Source organism: Saccostrea cucullata, unplaced genomic scaffold, assembly GCF_032062105.1.
Source record: "Saccostrea cucullata isolate Sc308-1 unplaced genomic scaffold, CSIRO_AGI_Scuc_v1 ctg215, whole genome shotgun sequence".
NCBI lineage: Eukaryota > Metazoa > Mollusca > Bivalvia > Ostreida > Ostreidae > Saccostrea > Saccostrea cuccullata.
This window is the reverse complement of record NW_026926398.1, coordinates 222,676-238,798: the sequence shown is the minus strand read 5'-3', so window position 1 is coordinate 238,798 and position 16,123 is coordinate 222,676. Positions and strand designations below refer to the sequence as shown.

Genomic DNA, 16,123 nt, shown 5'->3' with positions numbered 1-16,123 from the left:
CTTTTGATTGTTATACACAACTGCTGGTTGTGCAAGTGATCGATTAGCAGGCGTGTGATTGTATAGCATGAAAATCCCACAAGATTATATTATGTAATGTTATACTTTCATAATTTTATGTCAACATGTGCGACCAATCCTTTGAATACTTAACGTTATTTTTTTTTTCGAGAAAAGCCCTGTGCATTGTATCATTAGCTACTCCCAGTCTGCTTTTTCTGTGTGATGAAATGGTGCACCATTGATGATCAATATGTAGCAAGTTTAGTGTATTCAATACACTATTTTTAAAGTCATACATATATATGGCGTATTTTTGATAAGTTCAGAAAACTAAAATCAAAAAGAAAAAGATCTTTTTATTTGGTTTGTAATTTTACAGTCGCCCGTGTGGTGCAGTGATTAGAGCATCTGCCATAGAGTCGAGAAGTAAGGAGTTATAATCCTTACATCGTGGGTTCAAATCTCACTATACGAGGTGGAGACTGTTCCCTCAGATGAGACGTACTGCATAAATCGAGGTCCCGTGTCGCAGTAGATGCTGGCATGAAAAAGATCCCTCAAAGGCCCTGTCAGTGCCGAGTATATAGATAATTTTCGATAGCCCTGAATTTAGCGAGAGTTACTTCCTGTTGGCCGCCATATTGGAGGTTGACTCTGTGATTTTTCCTCTTTGTCTTACCAAGTTTAAGAGGATATAGCAGAAATATTTGGTGGAAAATCTTTATTAAATATTTTTTTTAAATCAAGGAGGCTTCCAAAAATTTATATACTGTAGAAGTACTTTTTTCCGTGTGGTATTAATTTACGCTATATACGCTGTCACAAATAATCCGCAGAAATTTGTCCAAGAGTACTTAATATAAATGTAAGGCAAATATAGTGACAATCTAGAAAGTCCGTGTAATTTTCTACCCGCGGATTAAACAGAAATTGAGATTCCCGCGAAATTATGATGGAAAAAATTACGTCTACAGTAGTTCAGAAAAATAATGATTCCTAATTCAAAATAGCAAATATAAAAATTCTAAAATTGGTTGAACAATGAAGGAATAAGAGCATTTGGACCTCCAATATGGCAACCAACGGGATATAACTTTCTAAATTCTGGCCAGTCTAAAACTATTTAAAGGACAAAATTTGCAGCGCTCCACCGGCAAGTGATGGCATCTCCATATGAGGGATAAATTCTCGAGAGGGACGTTAAACAATAAACAATTAATCTAAAGATAGGACATTCCTGTAAATTACACAATTCAAATCAATCGTGTTTCATAGATATATTCGAGCTTTAAAACAATAACTGCTTTATTTTCCGACTCTGCATTTAAATATCAGACACACTTTAAAGTCAATTTAACTATAGAAACGTGGGGATACTTAAGTTCAAAATTGGTGAAATATTTAATTGTAAGCAGAACGTTAATGACAAATATAATGTAAATCTACACCTAATCTCGTACTTTGATTTTTTAGCTCAGATACGGCATATATAGCTTTAAAAATTGTAGTCGGAAAGGAAACAAAAAAAAAAATTAATATCTTGAACAAATTTCTTTTCTTATTTTGGATTTTGATTTTTACTAAGTCTTACCACCTCTATTATGTCCATGCAGTTATCTTACAGACCTTCGCTTGAATAAAAAAGACCTGTCTTGATGAAGATATATTTTTTTGTAATATGTTGTATACATTCTACAATTTTAACACATTTTAAGAATTTATCTAATAAAGCTTTGTCTTGGCTCAAACAGTTCATACAAATGAAGTTTAGAATAAAATTGACTATCTGTATTCATATAAATACATGTCTTTCAGTAATTGTTAGGAAAACCTTTGCCTCTAATCATTTTACTTTGGTTTAAAATTAAGATTTAATATGCATTTATTTTTTTTCTTTTTTTACGTAAAATTTTGCTTTCTCATAGAAATTTTTAAGATGTTTTTGCGAGTTGGATTTTGCTCTTTGGTTTTCCACCATGTCTTTTGGATTTAGCTCTTTGGTTTTCCACCATGTCTTTAAGAACAAGAATCAAGGGTTTTACGGCATGGGTGAACCTGCGCCTCATGCCTTACGACCATTTACTAAACAATGTTATCATGGATCTACTAACTGGGACCCACATGAAATACCTTGTGGAGAGCATTACTGGTTATGATATAAAAAGACTGGAGAGTTTTGATGAGTATGTATATAACAAAATTTTACATTTTTCACTCTGCCTACATGATTAGAATTAGGTATTGGAATTACCTCAATTTTCATATCTTTCTTCTTCTTTTTGGATTTGAATTCCCAAAACTGGAAGATGAAGCAACATTCTTCATGCCAACCTGCTTTCAGAAAAGGACAAACTTTGTGACGATCAATGTTTATTTTGAAAAAGCAGTCAGTTATGCCTACAAATATATGTTGTATATTTTTCAGCCTGTCACAGCAGCAGAAGCAGACCAGGGTAGATTGGATTGTGGACGAGCTGAAGAAAGCGTCGGTTTTACCGTCAGATGTCCATGTAGACACTCGTCTGTTTGCCATGAGAAGTGCTGACCAGGTCAGTCAGGACCCTAATAATGGCTGAAATCTGTCACTCAGAAAGATATAGTCAACCTTTTTGCTCAAATTATTTTACTAATTGTTTCATAAACAGTATTGATAAATGAAATTCCATATCAATACCATCTATGTAGATTTTACAATTTAATGTCTGTATACTTATTTTACAAATTTTCAATTGGACCTGGAAGATTCATGTTGTGTATAAAATTAGTTTGAACAGTGATATATTTCTGTACCAGGTGTTTGACCTGCTGTGGCGGCTGATCAGTCATGATATCTGGTTTGTGTGGGAGAGAGCAGAGTATCTACAACAGCTGGATGAGGATGTGCTCTGTCAGGTGCCCTTCAAGGTAAGCTTCTCTGTCAGGTGCCCTTCAAGGTAAGCTTCTCTGTCAGGTGCCCTTCAAGGTAAGCTTCTCTGTCAGGTGCCCTTCAAGGTAAGCTTCTCTGTCAGGTGCCCTTCAAGGTAAGCTTCTCTGTCAGGTGCCCTACAAGGTAAATCTAGCATGGTTCAATTTAACAAGAAGTAAGCATCAGTGCATTTTAAATCACATATTTGTATCATTTACATGTATTGCCATTATATAAGTGGACATTGTATTGTAGTGGACACCTGAGCCACCTCCTGTTAAGAAGAAGAAGAAGCAACAGAAGAAATCTCTACTCTCGGGTTTTGGAGGAGCAGGATCTCAGGATGAAGTAGACGTCAGTTTCATTTTAGCATATTCTTTTTAGTTCAGTATCTTCACTAAGTAGATGAACTAAGGCATTGACATTCTACTTTGATACAAAGCAAGTAAAAATATTTTTACTTTTATGATACATGTTTTGTACATATAGGAGGAAGATTTGGCAGACTGGATCAAGTGGCCCAATGCTGACTATGTCAAAAACTTCAAAAAGAAGAAAAGGGACTTTGGAGATTATCCCAGTCCTGATGATTGTATACTGGAGATGGTTAACTATCAACTTAAGGTACCTAAACATTAGCAGTTATTTTCATTGGACTAAAATGATGCATTCTTCTTGGTTTAAACTTGATTGACTTCTATATTTCTGTTTACAGCAGGGGAGAATTGACATCTATCAATATTGATGATGCCTAACCATCTAAATATTTTGATCATCAGTCCTTGTGTATATTTCTCTCACATTATTGTTCTCCAGAAATTAAACACTGATAAGGTTTAATTGTTTCAGACTGTCAACCGTTTGATCAATCTCAAAGACAACAATTAAGCTAAGGTAGAAATTAATAAAAAATTCTCAGAGTCTGAAATTTTTTTTCCTTTATTGCAGACTGTCAAAGATGGGAAAAACCTGAATTGTCATGTAAGTGTGTTTAATGGAATTTTAGATATTTTAAATAATGAAGATGATGGTAACATTTATATTAAACAGATAGGAGGCAGAAAGTTGTGAACTTATAAATGTCACTATGCCAACACGTTCATAACTGACCATTATTACTGGTAAAGCAAGTCTGAAGGAATTATTGAGAAATATTAAAGGCTACAATGTACATCAACTGTTTAAAAGTGCTGATTTATACTACTGCATAAAACCTTAAATTGAAAAAATAATAATTATGTTTAATACTTTGATAATACTGTACAATGAAATTGAAAGTACCATAGTTGTAGTTTTTGGTAATATTCGGATGAATGAAGTAGTATGTGTTATAGATCCCTATAGATACCCCATACCCTGTAGAAGTGAATTTAATGCATATATAACAGCCAGATCACTCAGAAATCAATAACCAGAATCATTAATGTCATAATTTAATGTAAAACAAGGCCAGTGACACCCTCCCCTTGCCAGTAGGGGAATCTGTGCCTAGACTAGGACTGGTTTGAATGAACGTTGACTTTTTCAGTCCATAGATGACCTTGTAGATAGCCGAGTGCTGTGTGCTCTAGTCAACTCCTTTGTACCTAACACATTTACCTCAGACCTGCTCCTCAATGATCGGTAAGTTAGTGGTAGACTTGTAGTCACTTACAGTATTAACAGAAATATTTACAGGGATTTAATTTTGTTTATTTCAATGCTATCATTTAGCAATGAAATTAAATCCCACACAAAATTTTTATATGCATATTTATTGAATAGAGTTGCTTTCAAAATAACAAAAAAATTAATGCCCCTTGAAACCTTTTCATGTGAGAAATCGTAGAAATTTTAACCCTGCACATTTTGTACAGTAAATATACAATTAGCATTTCCATGGTAGTCCCATTTAAGTGAGTACCGGTACATGTAGATGCCTAATAGAATAAATATTCTGTATAGCAACCAAGACATAGCTAAAGAGCATAAAACCAGTTTAAAATGCTTCTGAGTATTGTAGAGTGTTAACTAAAGATTAAATGAGATCACTAAAGGAGCTGAGCTGTGTACAGCTGAAAAAAGTGCTTTCCATATATGGACCAAACTGTGAAGAAAAATGGCTTGATACCTGCATGTTCAATTTAAGTTTTAATTATATCCTAAAAATTAATGTTGACAAGTCTCCATGTAATGGCCCCTGATAAAGGACGTGTATGTATATAAGACAGAATCAGTAACTGTATAATCTCTTAAGGTGGACAATTATCCTGGCTCTGAAGACGGCAGAGAGAATGTTTTATGCTGATACACCATTTGATTCCGAGGATTTGGTTGAGGTAATAATGCTTTCTCTTTATGTTCTGATGGACTCAGATTTAACTGACTGTGTAAAGTTTCTCAGTTCATATTATCAATTAATATTCTTTTCTACATGTTCCAGTTGCCCTGTTTAATTTGATATACATGTATTTAATGATATTTCAAAGTTATTCATGAAATTGATGCATGATCAAGTCCACTTCAATATTTTTTATTACCCTATTATATTTTTCTACATTACAGGCAGACCCAATGGCAGTGTGTTCATACTTTTGTTTTTTCTTTATGATGGCCTACAAATTTCGTCAATGTCGAGCTGTTGTCAACAGATTTGTAAGTCTTGTGATTATAAGCAGACACTATATAGTATCACCATGAAATGATATTATGGAAGGTCAGTTAGGTACTTATTTCAGCAAAATACACAACAGATGAAAGCGCACAATTCAATTTTTAATTCCCTCCGCAGAGATTTGCATTAATCAAACTATTATACTGCATGTTTGCTCATTATAATAACTTATTTGTCAAAGAAAAACATTATTACACCCAGTAATAGCAATATTATATTATTACAAACTGAGTGGTCTTTGATTGAAACCAATTCATCCAAATTTATGCAGCCTCAAAAAAACTCAACATACTATTAGATAAAAAGCAGGTTCTCTGCATATGATATTTAGGTGACTGTTCATGGTCTGTAGGTTTTTATTTTTGTTATTATAGGAATTTATTGGCATGCTGATCAGAGAGGCCCAACATGAGATAGACAAGTTTGCACCCATAGTAGCCAACATGCAGGAACTACAGAGGAGGAAGGAACTGAAGAATGAGATAGAAATGCACCGACAAGGTGAAGTTCTATGTGTACAGTTATACTGATTTATCATTTCTAAAGCCTTGATGAAAGTGATCATAAGAAAAGTTGTCTAGCTATAAATATTACTGGACCCGACCGCATAGGTTACATGGAGTTAACATTATTTTAAATTTTGATTTTGTTCCAATAGCCCAAGACAAGATAAAGAAGAAGTTTGATGTGGATTATTGTAAAAAATGGATGCAGCATATTGAACATGCCAAGAGTGAGGTACAAATCATTATTTGATAAAAACTATTTAATCATATACGTGATAAATGGCTTCAAGAATCAAAATCTTACTCTGCATATGTTTATTCAGTGTTTTACTATTTATTGATGATACAGGGCTTCAATGTTTTTTTTTTGTATGTGTATTTCAGGTTCGACGCTCTATAAGAGACAAGATGAGAAGTCGATTTGATATTATCACAATTCCTAGGAATATCACAGTCAATGACCTTTGCCTGGCTTTTGTCATTAACCTGGTATGACTATGTTAATATAATCAAACAGTTTGATTATAGCAATAGAGGTTGACCACCAACAAAGCTTTAAACAGTAAACTGTACACATACATTGTATAAGTAAAACAGTTATCTATTGGTGAGGTTTCATATTGTCCAGCAGTTTTCTTAAAAAAAAATATGTCCGAGACTTATTTTCCTCCAGTTGTTAGACTTGTTGAAAATCTTCACCTTTTTGAATTTCTTCGGCAGAAAAAGTAGCCTTTCATATTTCTAGATAATTTAAAATTTTATATCGTTTTTCAGAGTTTGACAAATGGCTCTGGGTTTTATGAAGTGACATCAAAAGAGGTCTGGGCAGAGGGAAGGAAAATCGTCATCAAAAACAAAGAGACAGGGGAGTTTACTGACGACTTCAGTGGGGTCAACAAAGGTTGGTTTGATTATTTTGGGTGAATGGTGCAGGGATTATTTAGTTGTTACAGAAGAGGAATTAACAATTAGTATAAGAGGATGTGGGGTCGCAGGGGCTGACAAATAGATTTATAAGGCACTCGTCGAAGGGCATGTACATGGTCAAAATTCACTTGCTCTACCTGAATTTTTGCTTGCCCTACAGTAAAAGTGAGGATGGCAAATACTTCAGTAGATCATGGAACCCTATGTCCAGCTTTAAATTTATAACTTACATATTAATTTTATTTTGAGTTAAGCCACATGCCCATGGACAAATGGTTGATAAAATTTCACTTGCCCACTTCTAAAATTCACTAGCCCCGGGCGTCGGGCAATGGGATTTGTCTTCCCCTAAGTCGGAGTAGTTACACCGATGACTGCTCCAACCATTAATTTCAGAATCTCTAAAATTTATTCGAGAAAACTTTAGTGATAGTTGTAATACATATATTTTGGGTTACAGGACCCAGTGTTAGAGAGCTGCTGAGGCTACCAGATGCTGGGGTTATTGAGATCATGCCTGGAGATCACCCAGAGTATGAGGTATGGCAGAAACTGTCCTGACCATATCTTGTAATGATGCATTTATTTTATGATGAGCTTTCTTTCTTTTAACCTTCAATTATTTAAACTTCTTTCCCTAGATCTTCCTAGAGGCACCAAGTCGTAACAAACAACTAAAGGCAGGGATAAAGTTTCTGTACCAGGTATTCCCTGGGAACACGGGATCATGGCAGCGTCTGTTCATTAAGTCGGCCCGAGATAACGAGTTTGAGACGGTGGAGAAGATGATCATTTTCTTTCAGAGTCATCCACAGTTCATCAACGCTAAGGAGCCCAAGTCAGGAAACACAGCACTACACTGGGCCTGCAGGAACGGACATTTTGTAAGTACTGGGTTTAGCTACAGCACAGGTGGCTGTATTTTAACTATTTAGTGGTAAACCAGGGAATGTCATTAACTACAGAACTACAATCAGATGAACTGCATTCCTTCTTATCAACTCGATCATTTGCCTGAAATATGATATATATATTCATGTTTTATTCCATTTTTATTCTCTTCCAATTTGAAATGCATCACAAATATTTTTTATCAAAGAAATAAGTTGTTCAAGCACAAAATGATATTTTATGTTTTAATTTATTTTGTGCTAGCATTGGTTGAATCACAATCGCTGGCTGTTCAAAGCCAAAGATTCAATGGGATATACTGCCCTTCACTGGGCCTGCAAAAATGGCCATTTTGTAAGACTAAATACTGTAGGGTGGCTGGCTAATGCACCATAGAGTTTTTGTTTTGTAGTTTGTTTTGCATTGCCAATTATATCAAGTACTGTAGATGTATTTACTTGAGTTAACTTTTAGATACAAAAACACAACAGTCTGGTGTTTACAGTATTAAAGCAAATATTTATGCAAAGGTTTGTTGAAAGCTTAATTGGAGTGATTGATGGTAATGAACACCTATCGGGTAAACCATATACATGTAGTAAAATGCTACCTTCTTTTATATTTTGTTTCAAAATTGTTATCATTATGCTAATTTGTAGAGCCATGACTTTCAACATATATTGACAAAGAGTGATATGTACTTAATAGCACCCATTTTTTTCTTCTGAGGCCAGAGTAAAAATGCTTTAATTCTTAATTCTGATAATTACCAAAATTGCATCTCTTGGAAAGAATGAATCAAGTGAAATAAAGCCAGTTAAAATGCAAATTAATGACACCAGCAACTGTAAATATATGATGCATGCAAGAAAAAAAAATGTTTTTGTTAAAAAATAAGTAAATAAATAAAATAAACTGGTTTTTCTTTCAAAGTAAAAAGAAGAACTTTCAGCAGGTTTAAGTATCAGCTATTTGTGGTGTTACAGGGTTTTTGATAAAAGCCATATATATGAATTGAATTTTCTGCAAAAGATTCATTGGCAAAAACTATTTGATATCATGTGCATCCATTCTTATACACTAGCTACACATACAAATGTAATATGTCTATATGTATCAGATGCATAATGTAATCATAATAAATATTAGCACATCAAAATTGAGCATAATCTACCTTCTAGACTAGCATTAAGCTTTCTGAATGTATTTGACTTGATCTTGAATTGGCAAACAAAAAGCAGCACGAAAGGTGCACTAATATTCATATACATATATATATTTGTAATCAATGCTCAGTGCATTTTAATAGTATATTCAGTCTCTACATTGAAATCATATAAAATATATAATTCAGTATTATTTGATATTTTTTTTAGGAAATAGCCAGGCTGTTAATGGAGAATGGTGCCAACATTGACAGTAAAAACATCCTGAAAAACACCCCATTGAATGCTGGGATAGAGGGCCTTCAGAGAAAAATATGTCATGTATGTTATTCTGAAGAAAGTAGAAAAATATGCTGTGTACAATATCCTTATAGATACCAATTTTAAGTATACTATTTTTCAGATGGCATTTTACCTTTAGTTTAATATAGCATCGTTTTTTTTTTCTTTTTAGTATCTTATAGAGTGGGGATGTGATGTTCACTTTAAAAACGCTAAAAATCTGACACCATTTGAGACAGTGAAAAATGATGAATTTAAGAGATACCTAATAGGTGAGTAGTTTTCAAAAAGTAGATTTACAATCAAGAATAGAAACAATAGCGTCACATTTTTCTGGGACGAGAACAAGTTTACATTGGAGAATAATGTGAAGTAAATGCTTCAATTCTTTTCTTCTTTTTTAGAGCATTGAACATGTCTCTTGAAATAAATTTATGTTAATCAAGTTAAAAAAATGTTGGGGGTTATTACTCTGGTAGAGTACGTTTTAAAGAATGGATAAAAAAAGTACAGTGATGGATATGTTTTTCAGAGCTGTACGAATTCTACTCGGGTGTGGTGCCCAGGATTATGAGCGGAGACATGAAGTTAATGGACCGTGTCATTAAGGACCATGCTACGGGAGTCAAGGAACTCTGTTGTCTGCGGAGCAGGTAATAATACAGGTCAAAGATCAGGGTCAGGGGGCAATGGGCTATTTTGTATTTGATATAAATAACTGTCCAAAACATCATTATTTTTTGGTTATAGTTATTGACTTGCCTGTATGTGGTGAATTTGTCCTCAATTTTGCAACACAACAGTCAGTGACTAAGTATTCGTTAATGAAAATTTGTGAGACAAATCTCTCAATTGTCGCTGTCCTAACTACACCAAAATGTGCTTGTTCTTTATTGATTGTAGTGCAGTTAGATGCATTGGTATATTATTGCTAAAAATAACATTTCTCATTTCTTTACTAAGATGCATCAATGGTAGCACCTTGCTCCATACTGCAGCTTACTATGGACATAAAAATGCCATTCGGGAACTTCTTAGACTGAGGGTGGACATTAATGTTCGAGATTACAAGGGAGCTACCCCACTACACCGATCCAAAAACACCGAAATCATGGAGGTATGTCTCAGTAGATCTCATCAAATCAAACCAAATACATGTAACATTAAAATGTTGATATAACTTTTGCTATTCTGTATTTGGTACTCAGCTGTTACTGGATGCGGGGGCCCTGGTTGATGCTGAGGATGTGGAAGGAAACACCCCCCTTCACGTCAAGTGTTACGGCGAGAGTGGAAAGCCCTCAGACATGACTAGTATAGAACTCCTCCTTAACAAAAATGCCAGCCTCAGTAAAAGGAACTCCAGGGTATGTGAATATTGATCAGCTTAATGTTTTATTGTGTATAAAATTATCCCCCCCCCCATTTTCATGCTGCATATAGTTTTGCACCTGTCTGACTTTATGCTGGTAAGTCTATCGATCAGTACATAGATAAAATGATGATCAAACAGTATTCTAAAAACCCACTGACATCTTGATTTGATGTCTGCTCATTATCTTCCGAACCTTTTGATTGATAGAACAAACTTGGTACCTTGGTTTCCTTCAAATAGTAGATAACCCCAATTGATTCTTAGATCACAGGACAAGGAACTAACATCTAAATAGCTACCCCCAAAGAATAGATGACCCTGTTGACTTTGAGGCCACCCTCTGCTTGACTTGCGTCAAACTTTGTACAGTGGTACCAGCCATCAAGAAGTTGATGACCCCTATTGCTTTTTAGGGGGTCACAAGGTCAAGAGTCAAACTTACTTTAGTAGGATATGAAACGATACTGACCACTGCATATTTTGAGAACACTTTGCATGACAGACATGAAATTTTGTATACAGTGGTTAAAGCTAATAATTATGTGGGTCACTTATTGTAATAGTAATACTTCCATACTGATGTGTTGACCAAATGATTTTTTTTGCAGGGACTTTTACCAATCCATTGCTGTGCGATGCAGGGTCGTATTGATGTAATGAGGATGATGATGCGGTATGACCATGATGGCTTCATGGCTAAAGCCATCGCAGGAGAGGAGTCCAACAAACCTCCTCCAAGCCTGCTTAACCTCGCCATCGCTAACGACTTCACAGAGTGTGCTCAGTGGTAAGATGATGACTAAGCTCTTCAGAGTATATGGGGCAGGGAGGGATCTTAATTCATAAATAAGAATACATGTAATATTGTAACATTATAAAATCTCTCAGGGGATTGAATTAATATTTTTTTACATGAAAAATAAAAACGATACTGCTCAATAAAATAACCTTTTCAAAGCATTTTTTAAAAAACTGTCAATAGAAATTGCTTTGCTGTTTGCTCAACATATATATGTATCCAAGTTAAATCAAAAGCACTGATATATGTGAAATTATATATAAATTTGTCAGATAATAATTTATTAATTGCAGTTTTATTTATTATACATACAGTTTGTATGTGTATCCTAGCATCATTTGTATTAATTATAATAATATTCTTTGCAGGCTTTTGGCAAATGGGTTTTATTTCAAAGAGAAGGAACAAGATATACTGATGAGAAGAATTCTGACAGAACAAATCATACTGTAAGTGTTTACAATATAACTATCACACTGTAAATGCTGATGTTTATGTATATTGTTATATATGCAAATTTATAGAAGCAATAACTTACTCATATATTTAGGAGATTATATCCATGATAATGGGATTACTCCATATCATTGATCTTTTAAAATCGGATAATTCAATTTTAGTTGTAACATTTCATTTGATTAGGTAAAAGATTTGATCCATTTCCTATAACATAAGTTGCCTACATCATAATGAGTTATGTCAAAAATGTATTACTCTGCTTGACGTTACTTTTAAAATTTGCTAAATTTGCTGCCCTTTTTCTGGAGGAGAAATTGTCTCATTGGCTATACTGAAATTAAATGAAGCTTATTTCAACTTATGTTATGCGATGTAACATAACTTAGGGCAGTTTATGCTTTTTTATAAACCGCATTGCGGTTTATAAAGCATAAACTGTCCCAAGATACCGGTATGTTACATCATATAACATAAGTTGAAATAAGCTTCATTCCTTAAAATGTAAAAAAGTTTTTGGCAATTGTACATGGCGCAGTATCATGGAGATATTACATGGCGGATATTAACTAGAAAGTTCTCTTATCACATATATAGCATAAAACATGTTCATATACCAGTTTTAATGGTATTAGTGTCCAGTGGCACTCGGAAAAAATACAAATAACCTAATCATCACATATTATATTTGTCAGCAATTACTTCTTGAAAACAATTTTTAACACACATATTCATAATTTTTTTCTGTAGAAAAGACAGTCAGGATGCTGTGAAGTTTTTGTTGGACAATGGAGCAGATGTAAACCCCAAATACTATCCAGGGAACAACTCGTAAGCAAATTTTGTTTACATTTAATGATCTACATATTATAAATCATTGAATTTAAACCTGGCGTGTTTTCCATTCTCTATCAAACAAAAGTAAAATCACCTCACGATGCAGTACCTTTGTAATGATGTCTCTGCTGTTTCAGGGCTCTCCACTATGCTGCTAGTCTGAGTGGGGAGGCAGACATTTTAGAGTTACTTCTGAAGTATGATGCATCGGTGGATGCTTCTAATGATGAGGGGGAGACGCCATTGTTTTTTGCCACCAAGTCCAATAACCAGTTTGCTGCTTCAACTCTTATAGACCGCAAAGCTAACTACAGGCATAAAAATAATATGGGTAAGTATGCTTTTGATATATTTTACACCCTTTCCCCAATCAATGCCAAGTTTATGTTTGACTAGGCTTTATACCCCCCCCCCCCCCCCCGAGCTTTAAACAAGTACTCAATTGACTGAACTATCTGGCTACTGGTGGATACACCTGTTTGATTGCCACATATGATTTTGGAGTAACCAAACTTCAAGTTTAGAATAAATTTTTTCCAAAGAATGAAAATGACATTCAAAATCACACTAACATGGCTTACATAGTTACATTGTGTTCCCTGATGTTTATCAATGCTTTATTTTCAAGTCTTATTCAATAGCTGTACTTAAGGGAATTTTTATTTTTGACAAATCACAGTAAAAGTTCATTTTGAAAGCCATTTATCTGACTATTCACTCCCTCTTTTTTAGGTCAGACTGCCTTTGATTACATAATAGATTATGATGAGTGGATTGAATGTGGATATTTCGATGATGAAATCAAAGCAAGACTAAAAGGTAAAAAGATTCTACAAATAAATCTATATTTCAATACAGTCACCACACATTTTTATCTCACACATTAGTTACTACAAGTACATGTACACTGTAGATATTTATACAAAAATGACTCTATTGTAGCTTACAATCTGAAGCACTCCAGAGATCTAGTCAGAGCCATATCTAAGAAGGTGAAAACCATTCCCTACCACCCCCTGAGACCGAGGTACCCCTCCAGTTTGGGGACGTCACTGACCCCCTCAGCCTCACCCCTCCCCCTGACCCCCACCATCATGCCGTCCTCCTCCCACCTGACCGCGGAGACATTTGATAGAGTCAGTGGGATACTCCCCGCTATAAATAGAAGAACCTCTGTTGCTGTGGGTTACCTAGTGAACCCTCAACCTCTTTGAAGAACTGTGGGAAATTGCATAATATCTCTATTATTAATCATATAAATTTATATATTTGCTGGAATAATATAATATCCATACACTGAATGAGGTGAAATTTTTGGGGTATATTTATTAACATATGAAAACATTTTGTTGTTTTTTTTGGTTGGACACTGTGCACTTTTAAATGATTGCATATTGTTGCTGTATAGCTTGTTACTTAAGGTTTATGAAAATTATCATAAACTTGTGTTGCAAGAAAATGATGCAGTTTATGTATGTAACTTTATTTTGTGTTTATGTTGGCTACATTTGGATATTTAGTTATCATTTGTACATTATAAATCACAGTAGTAGACACTTTATTTGTTGAAGACATCTTACTATCCTGTGTTTGTATATTGTCTCATTTATCAAGTCACATAGTTTTAGTTTGCTTTTGTTAAAAAAAATTGCAGAAAGTTTTATTTCTGTTTTTCAAAATTCTCAGTGAACATTTTTCTTGTTATACATGAAAAACTGCAGTTCATAATAAAATGCAAGTTGGAGAATTTTGAAAACATTTACAGAATGAAGTTTATTCGATAGTTAATGCATGCTTTTTATAACCAAGGTTTTGTAAAAATTGAGAAACAAGTGAGTAGAAAGTAATCCTTTTGGGAATTACATGTATGCTTCCATGCATAAATTCTTTGTACCCTATTTAATATGAAAACTGTACTATTTTTTAGTTTGATTGCCTGAGAATTTTGCTTACACCGTGTGTTTACTTGTGTCTGCCAGGCACTAGTTTAAAGTTTAATTTAAACATACATTTATAGTCTTGCCAAACTATAAAGATGCTTTTATGCATTGTAGACAACCTTGTAAATGAAAAATATGTATTTATCATTGTACGTAATGCATGTTTTAGTTTTTTAAAATACATATATAGACAGCAGTATTACTTTTTTTCCATTTACAAATGACTATGTGATTAACATACATAGATATGTAATTTTTACAGTGTTGACATACCGTAGTTGGTTTGAAAAAAATGTTTTTCTGTCCAAGTTTTGCGAGCCAAAATTAGATTGTTAAAGTATTCTTAAATTGTGCCTTGATTGATATTCATTTTCCAAAGTATATTTTAAACAAGGTTGTGAATTACACTTGTGTTCTTATTTTGAATGTAAGTTTACACCATTGTTAGGTACAGCTGGGGTTATGCTTGTTTTATGGATTTTTTTTTCTATATTACATGCATTTTAATAAATGTTTTAATATTTGTTTGAGTCTAAGACATTTAAACTATAATATGTAAGCCAATAATTACATAAATTGATGAAATTTTTTTTTTCCTTTGATATGTTAATGGACACATTATTTTTATCCAGAAGAGAAATTCATATCATCAAAATCAGATGACCTAATTGCTATCTGTTTCTATAGTCCATAGTATGATTATATAAATGGTTGCCTGTCATTTAGATTCATTTAATGAATTCCAAATTGCAGTCTCCTGAAATAAGATAAAAGTGATCTACAATAAATAAAAAGCATGTGGCTTAGACAATCTTTTTTTTTTACTTGTAGGCAGTCATTTCTCTCTCAAAATTGTAATTTAAAATCAATTGGAGGGTTTGCTGTTATAAAATATAATTTAAGGTTTTTGATTTAAGATCACGACATATAAATTGTTGAAAAAAAATTCAAAAACGTTCAATCCAAATTAAGAAACAAAGAGAAAGAGAATGTTTTATGTGTCAGTAATACAGCTTATATATATTAGACTGCTAGGATGTATTGGAGAAAAATAACTGTGCATGATACTCTGGTGACCGTCATGGCTGATTCGTCCCTCATTTAATTATTGCTAGAATATACATTATGATATCTGTGATACGTACAACACTGCTGCTAAGATATTTTTGTCACTTTATTTTTTTATATTAAAATTTGTTAATATCTTTTTTGTCATTGAAAATGACATGTGAATGAAATTAAAAGAATTCTATAAAAAATCTTTTTTTTTTATTTTTTTTTTTGAAAACCAAGTTGTTCCCCTTTAAATCTGCTTGCAATTGCAAAACATATTACACCTTTAGGTTGTGCTCTCTTTATATGACATGCATCTCTATAAAGACA

General features: G+C 33.6%; 1 protein-coding gene across 1 annotated transcript; it reads left to right on the top strand.

The window, feature by feature from the left end:
- The first annotated feature begins 1,992 nt into the window (after positions 1 to 1,992).
- On the top strand, positions 1,993 to 15,906 carry LOC134271560 (uncharacterized). Its single transcript, XM_062753770.1, has 26 exons — positions 1,993 to 2,186; positions 2,429 to 2,552; positions 2,797 to 2,907; positions 3,164 to 3,262; positions 3,398 to 3,532; positions 3,857 to 3,889; positions 4,437 to 4,531; positions 5,145 to 5,226; positions 5,453 to 5,542; positions 5,936 to 6,062; positions 6,220 to 6,299; positions 6,452 to 6,556; positions 6,842 to 6,968; positions 7,455 to 7,534; positions 7,636 to 7,878; positions 9,262 to 9,372; positions 9,506 to 9,605; positions 9,866 to 9,986; positions 10,297 to 10,450; positions 10,542 to 10,700; positions 11,317 to 11,495; positions 11,876 to 11,956; positions 12,714 to 12,794; positions 12,938 to 13,131; positions 13,533 to 13,619; positions 13,743 to 15,906. Exons 1-26 carry the CDS (start codon positions 2,014 to 2,016, stop codon positions 14,012 to 14,014), a joined length of 3,243 nt encoding a protein of 1,080 aa, XP_062609754.1. The 5' UTR covers positions 1,993 to 2,013; the 3' UTR covers positions 14,015 to 15,906.
- Positions 15,907 to 16,123: the final 217 nt, after the last annotated feature.

What these genes read in the sequence shown, in the direction of transcription:
- LOC134271560 (XM_062753770.1), top strand. Translation starts at nt 2,014, where the DNA reads ATGTCTTTAAGAACAAGAATCAAGGGTTTTACGGCATGGGTGAACCTG. An exon ending in GAGCTGTTGTCAACAGATTT is followed by an intron (nt 5,543 to 5,935) that starts GTAAGTCTTGTG and finishes TTGTTATTATAG; the next exon opens with GAATTTATTGGCATGCTGAT. An exon ending in TTCAGAGAAAAATATGTCAT is followed by an intron (nt 9,373 to 9,505) that starts GTATGTTATTCT and finishes TTTTCTTTTTAG; the next exon opens with TATCTTATAGAGTGGGGATG.